This window comes from Mirounga leonina, unplaced genomic scaffold, assembly GCF_011800145.1.
Source record: "Mirounga leonina isolate KUSES-001 unplaced genomic scaffold, KU_Mleo_1.0 Mir_174, whole genome shotgun sequence".
NCBI classification, from domain to species: domain Eukaryota; kingdom Metazoa; phylum Chordata; class Mammalia; order Carnivora; family Phocidae; genus Mirounga; species Mirounga leonina.
Genome location: NW_023270451.1, coordinates 66538700 through 66546458, shown reverse-complemented (window position 1 = coordinate 66546458; position 7759 = coordinate 66538700). Strand labels below are relative to the sequence as shown.

The 7759-nt window shown below is 38.7% G+C and overlaps 1 protein-coding gene across 2 annotated transcripts in view; it reads left to right on the top strand.

Annotated features, from left to right (window-relative positions):
* Positions 1-296: 296 nt before the first annotated feature.
* Positions 297-7759, top strand: part of GRM8 (glutamate metabotropic receptor 8) — a 731836-nt gene continuing 724373 nt past the window's right edge. For both annotated transcript variants that reach the window (XM_035021042.1, XM_035021041.1), the window contains exon 1: positions 297-864. In XM_035021042.1, coding sequence (XP_034876933.1) covers positions 355-864 — 510 coding nt within the window. In that variant the 5' untranslated portion in view covers positions 297-354. The remainder of the gene's footprint in view (positions 865-7759) is intronic.

Below are 7759 nucleotides of genomic sequence, written 5' to 3'. Positions count from 1 at the left end.
CTCTCTTTCCCCTCCCCCCCCCCCCCCCCCCCCCCCCAGGAATAATTCTGCTACAGGGCTGACTTCAAGGACGTGAATTGTTGACCTCATCCCACCTTCAGAACCTCAGCTGTTATTCTAATTTTTGCACCATTCCAGGCAAGTTGACTTTATATGGAAATAAAATGGAACCTTAGGGGTCTGATGGAAATTCACTGTGACATTCAAATCAAGAAAACTTCCTGAAACCCACAGAGCCTTTTCCCCCATGGGCCCTGATGGTAGCCTCCAGAAGGTGCAGCCTCTGGTGGTCCCCCTTCTTCTGTGGCAAGAATAAACTCTGGGTCTTGGGTTGCAACACCACCTGTGGAGAAAATGGTATGCGAGGGAAAGCGATCAGCCTCTTGCCCTTGTTTCTTCCTCCTGACCGCCAAGTTCTACTGGATCCTCACAATGATGCAAAGAACTCACAGCCAGGAGTATGCCCATTCAATACGAGTGGATGGGGACATCATTTTGGGGGGTCTCTTCCCTGTCCATGCAAAGGGAGAGAGAGGGGTACCTTGTGGGGAGCTGAAGAAGGAAAAGGGGATCCACAGACTGGAGGCCATGCTTTATGCAATCGACCAGATTAATAAGGACCCTGATCTCCTCTCCAATATCACTCTGGGTGTCCGGATCCTTGACACATGCTCCAGGGACACCTATGCTTTGGAGCAGTCATTAACGTTCGTGCAGGCATTGATAGAGAAGGACGCTTCCGACGTGAAGTGTGCTAATGGAGATCCACCCATTTTCACCAAGCCTGACAAGATTTCTGGTGTCATAGGTGCTGCAGCGAGCTCCGTGTCCATCATGGTTGCTAACATTTTAAGACTTTTCAAGGTAGGTAAAGGCATTGTCTTTCTGACCATTGTGAAAAGACAGTAAGTTGTTCTGACTCCAACCACAGGTTTAAGAAGAAAGTGAACATAGTGAAGATGTTCACAGACCTTCTCAGGGTCACCAGGTTCCTCAAATGGAGGATTCTGTGACAGGTTTATACATGTGTTGATTTAGTTAGTTTAGTTAGTTTGGATTAATTATGACTTTTTTTCCCCCCCTGAACAAACAGGTGATAATTTCTGTGACATGTTGAGTCCTTAACATCTTGGGATATCTTCCATATTGATGCTCATTGTAAGTCAGAGCAAGTGTTTTTAGAGAGTATAATGAAATCTTAGCACATTTTTCATATAAAACATATCTGTGGTGTTTGAGATATAAGATAATTTACTTGGTGAAGCTTCTTTAAAGTGGGATGCTCTCTTATGACAAAAGTTCCTGTGTGAAGAAATAGTATTTATTACTAATATGTAGACGGGAGTGACATCCTGGGATATAATATGGCCATAAAATTTTTAGGTTTATAGTAGCTACAATAGAGCAGACCCTCATTAATTCAGACTGCTCTGATGCAGACTTGGAATAATTATGTATAATTCTTACTGAGTTAAAAGTTCAAGTTATCAGGATAATTCAAGACTTTCTGATACAGATTTGATGATCTACTACCTATAAATTGCATGAACATATTGAATAAAATTGACAAAATAATGTATGGAATAATAAAAGTATAAAGTGCCATAAAAATAAGGTTGTTGTGACTCACCATCTTTCATTAACTTTCTCATTTTGTTTGTTAATATCTATTATGTAGTGTTCTATAATAGATAATTTTTTAAATTGAAAATACTTTTCACTGGTTTCTTGGTGGGACATGACTTTTCCAATTTAATTTGAATTAATGAGGCTTTGTTTTATATTGTGAGAAACTGTTCCTGTGCCTATTAGATTTAAAAATATTAAAGGAATATGGGAACGTTGGACAGGTGACAGCTATAGTGACAAAAATGAACAAATTGATGGAAAACTTCACAAAAAAGATGAAAGGAATTGAATCAAGGACTCTTGGTTTGGAAGATATCTTGGGGCATCATGTAGTCTGGCTCACTTTGTATGCTGGAATCCTCTTTGTAACCTACCCCTAGGTGGCTGTCCAGCTTCTGTATGAATCCCTTTAGTTTAGAGGACAGAATGCTAAGAGGCAGCTTAATGACTATTTTCAGATTGATGAAATTTTCTGAAATGAGGATGCTGCTGAGCAGAAGCTCTCTGTGTCTAAGGGGTATTGAAGAGGCACAGAATGCTGGAGACATTTGGAAGGATGTTAGGAAGAGCCTCTTGGCAATGAGAAGGACACAGGATTAAAATAGGCAGCCAAAGGTGCTCTAATTCATCATTTCTAGAATAATTTCCCTTGGGCTAGCTGACCCCTTGCCTGGAGACAAGATGAACAACAGGATTTTCCAGATGTCTCATCACATCCTGGGATCAAGAATTTCTTCCACAAGTCTCAATTCTGAGCTACGTGCCATTTTGTGCTCTATGATGGTATCTAGTTTCAGCCACTTTCCCACCATCTTTTTCCTCTCTGACTTGATTTCTTTTCCTGCTTGCTCCAAAGCATCTGTTCTTTTCTGTTCTTAACTCAGTGACTGTTGCTCAACAACACCCACTTTTCTTTAATTTTTTTAAAGCTTTTAATTCTGTTAACAGTGTTCTGTTAGTTTCAGGGGTACAATATAGTGATTCAGCAACTCTGTACCGTTACTCAGTGCTTATCATGATAAGTGTACTCTTTAATCCCCATCACCTATTTCACCCATCTCCCTTCCCCCTACCTCCCCTTTGGTAACCATCACAGATAATTTATGAGCTTGTTTCTTGGTTTGTCTCTCTCTCTCTCTCTCCTTTTTCCTTTACAACACCCACTTTTAGAGAAGAGGGAAACCTTCATGAGGATCTTCTCCCTTCCTTCTGTTACCCTCCCCTGTACACCAATTCTGGTTCCCATCAGTCCCATAATAATTCCTATGAATCCCTCTCCTTCCTATAGTCTAGTGGCCAGCCAAAAGTAGACATGGATTTGAGGAGTGGAGTATTGGTGATAATTGCTTATTTGAGCTTTTAAAAGCATGTTTACATTAGTTTTATACTAATAGAATCAGCTTATCTATAAAATGGGGATAAAAACATTATGTTAGGTTTTTGGATGGATTTAATGAGAAAATGCAGGTGAAAGTTTCCACCAGTATCTGCCCATGCCCTTCAACTCCTTGAGCTGCCAAAGGGACCTTCAGGCCACCTGAAGGGTGGGTTTGGTTTTTATGTAGTCTGGATCTGGCTTCCCTCTGTTCTGTTCTTCAGTCATTGACTGGCCAATTCTCTCTTTACTCTCTTGGGTAGTTCTGGAGGGACCTTATTTGTCCAGGTGGAGGAATTACCATTGACTCTTTGGGCAGAGCTCAGTGTTGCAGGTCAACCCCTAAGACAGTGGTCAGCACATGAGAGGGCTGTTCTTGCCACCCTTGACCAAATCACAGAGAGTGGGTGACTTTTAGTTAGTAGGGGGTGTTGGCTATGGTAAATATCATAACTAAAATCAGTACACTGGCACAGAGTGAGCATTTATTGTGTGGAAGCAAGTGTATTTATTAACCAAATTACTGGGGCTTGAAAAATGTGTGTCTTTCAAAAGTGAGAGAGCAGAGGTGCTTAGCCTATCTTTCAGCTGAATCTAGAACCACATGAATGTGAATTTGATAATGATAACTTTTATTGTTTTGCTACTTTAATTCATTTTGACGATTTACCACTCTGCACTGGTATTAATCATGGAATGATGATAGTTATTCTTGGAATAGAAGATGTTTCACTTTATGTGTGAATGTATTCTGTTTAAACATGTATGTTTGGGATTGCCATGAAATATAAGAATAGTTAGCAAAGGAATGTTTAGCAAATTAATGCATTGCAGATTGGCTTAAAATTTCTTTTTGAAAAGTAATAGTGTGATTAAGCCAAATGCTAGGACTTCAATAAAGGTGAACATTTAGGACAGTTTTTGGAGTTTGGGCCCCTTCAGGATAGAATCTAAAAAGATGCACAGATATCAATATATTGCCACTTTCCTAAATTAATGGAGTTAAAAGAAGGTAGTGCATCTCGGTTTGAAAATACACAAACAATTAAAAGTGATGATAAAGGATAAACAAGGTCTTAATTAATGAATTTACTCACTGTCCTTCTCAACAATAAACATTAGTTGAGGTCTTTAGAGTGTAGCTGGCATCTGTTTTAAAATTCTATAGAATATACTTGTGCAAAAATTGGAAGTACTATCCAGATGTCTTAGTTCTCTTTTTTTGGACAATGCTGCTATAGCTGCCTGGCCTAAGTTGTATAGGAGACAAAGGCCTCCAGGCATCTCTTTCTTTCTTCAGCCTTGTTCTTCCTGTGGCAGCTTCTCCTGCCCTGTCTCCTTCTATGTTCTAATCGAAGCCTGGTTTCAGGAAAGGAGCTCTGTATGATCAGTCATCTGCATGGAGTATGTCTGTGTTTAAATCAGGAAGATTCTATTTTCTGCAGGATCCCTAACAGTGGGATGCAATGATTTGTGTTTGTGAAGGGGATTCAGGCATCAGTTGGAGAGGTTCATTTAGCTCCCGCAGCAGAGACTACACCTCGTGGGTGGCCACCTCCTTTGCCCAGGAGTACAGCAGGCTCTGCTCCTCTCGAGCGGGAAGAGTTGTCATTCTATTTTTGCTTCTCTTCCTATCAAAACCCAGAGACAAATGAAAAAAAGAAAATCAGCCTTTTTAACTTAGGAGGAGAGTTGGAGAGGGGACTAGAGCTAGAAGCTGTCCTGTGGCTTCTGCCCGTAAGACCATGGATGCTCTACTAAACCAGTGGTTTTCATCCCCATGAGGTGGGCTTCATGCCCTTCTCTCTCTTATTGCCCCAGTGGGGTGTGTTGGCTTATCAAAATGACCTCAGAGGCTTTTCAAATGACAGGACCCAGGATGTGAGTATGTGTGCCTCCCCCAGCTCCCTGGGAATCATTTCTATGGATTGAAGTGTTTCACATTTCTTAAGTGTGTTGGGAGTGAAAACAAGTTGGAGAGCCACAGATGAGGACTTTAAGGATCTGAACTTTTTAGAAGCACGGCTGTGCCTTAAAACACACACATGTCATAAATGGGTTAATATGAGGGCAGTGTGGTCACTTAGGTGACTGTTTGATCCTTACAGCAAGTTAATGGTTTTAGATAATAGTGGTATCAGTTAGGAGATTGTGACATGTAACTGCAGAATAGCAAACCCAGAACTGCTTCATCCTACATATCCAGAGGTGAAAATGCCACCCCAGTGGCTCTTGTATTGCAGAGACTGATGAAAAGAGGGGCTGAGCTCTCAGAGATTGTGTAGTTTAGAAAGAATTAAAAAAGAATGAGGGGGCCTTTTGGAAATGTTGACTGGGAAGCCCATAATTTAAATTTTTTAAAACAAGTTTGAGGAATTTGTGTATGTTTTATAAAGAGCTCAGATTTTTCCCTTTTTCTAGAACATATTCCACCCCCTCCTTTAAATTAGAGCAATTCTGTTCCTCAAAACACTAATCATATACTTACTTTGAGCAAGGATTGAACATTCTAAGTTAAAAATAGCACATAAATGCTTGGAGGTAACCACTCACATTAGTGTCCATATAGATGCATCTGGGTCATAAAAGGACAGTGTCAGATATAATTTCTCTCTCTCTTGTTTTTCTAGTTAACTTTACCTAGAGAATGAACTTTCTACTCTTGAAGGATAGGGGTTAACTAGTTTTTACTGTATATTTCCCAAAGCAATCAAATGAGATGTAAATTGTGGGTGGGATAATTTCTTTACATGTGGCAAGTGGTCCAGTTATAAATGGCTAAGATTGACTTTAATGTTAAGTAACTGAAGGACAGTGAAACATCCCATTACTCTGGAAGTCTTCACCTACCTTGCTGTGTTTACAAAGGTATGTTTCTTTTAAGAGACTCTACTAATTGTAGCAACCACTTCCATAAAGCCAAGCATTTTTGTGAGTTATATATTGCATACAGTGGACTTTATTAACTGTAAACTTGGATGAAGTAAATCTGCCATATTCAGGCTCATCTTAGTTAGATGGACAGATATATGAGCCCAATCAATAAACTCAGCAGGAGGTAACATTTCATGTTAAATATTACTTGATGGCAAATGGATAATGGCAGATTGAAAGATAAACTCCTTAAGTGAATCCTTTGCCACGGTAGCAAGCTCTAATTTAACTTTGTGAAGAGCCCACTCACCTCAGATGAGAGATGAGGGGTACTCTCTCGTAGTGGCTCTAAGTGGGAGTATTGGGGAAGTGGGCATTGTCTATGGTCACTGGCACTTAAACTTATAGCCAGATATAAATATTTATAAAAAAATATTTAAATATAAAATATATATATGTGTGTGTGTGTGTATATATATGTATATATATGTATATATATATGTATGTATATATATATGTATATATACACACACACACACACATATAAAATGCAGACTTGGTAATGTCACTTCCCTTAACATTCTTTAATGGCTACCATTAACTCCAGGATGAAGTCTGCCTCTACTTTGGGAAGTCTTTTCTTGCTTCTCTTGATGAAATTAAGTTTCTTTGTTACATGTAACAGAGCTCCACTAGGGCAGGATAATATATGAGGGCATGTATCTCTTGTTTGTTGCTGTATTTCCAGCACCTGTCATGGACCTGTCTGGGAATCCAATAAATGTTTGCCCAATGAATGAATGAATGAATGAATGAATGAATGAATGAACTGTATCTCTCTACTTCCTCCATCTCTACTCTCCCTCACCCCAATCCCAAACGTTGGAGATAATCTGTGTTGGGTAGATAGGACAGAAATGCAATTTTATTTATTTTACTTTTATACTCTTTGAGAATAAGGAACAGAAGGAGGAAGAAGGGGAGAAAGAAGGAGACATAGTATATTTCGGGAGTTACTATTTTCATGTGCTTCCTCATTTTCCTACAAATTCACATTTTCTCTAAACAGATTTTTAAAATAAAAAAAATAAGTAGAAGACATGAGCACATTCTCATTTTGAAAAGTTTAAGCAATGAATAAGTAAATAGTGTAAAACGGAGAGACCATTTTAATAAAATTATATACATGGACACATAATTTTATTAAAAGATCTATGTCTCGTGACTTTTTTCATGTAATGATATATCCGGAGACATTTCCATGTTGGTTAATATAGTTCTATCTCAGTAATTTTCAACCCTGACTGCATGTTAGCATTACCTGGATAGCTTTTAAATAAATATGGATGCTCAAACTATCCAAGACTGGTGAAATTGGGGTGGAACCCTGGTATTGGTATATTTTAAATAATCGTTAGGTGATTCTGATATTTGTATAGGATTGAGAACTAGGAAGCTTTTTTTAAACAGCTACTCAGTTTTTGATTATTAGAATAGACCATTATTTATTTCATAAATTGCTTAGTGATAGATTACTTCACTTTGATTTCTTAAGATCATTTATCATATGAAAAAAAGTTAAAACAATGCTAGAGGCTCATCTAAACACATTAGCTCCAGAGTGAAAAATTTGGTATGATAGGGCTCCTTTATGGAGTAACAAAGGGGCTGAATTAATGAATTACCAAAACACCTTGCTATAAGGCAGACTCACACATCACAGACTGTGGCTCTTCATGACATGAAGTAACTTAGAGTCAGTTTAGGGGTCATGTGCTCAAAACACTAAAGAAGCATCATGACTCTTGTTGGGTGAAGCAGATTTTTAAACTTGGGGAACTTAAATTAATCTTACTTTTCCTTAGCCGTGAACAGTCTGAA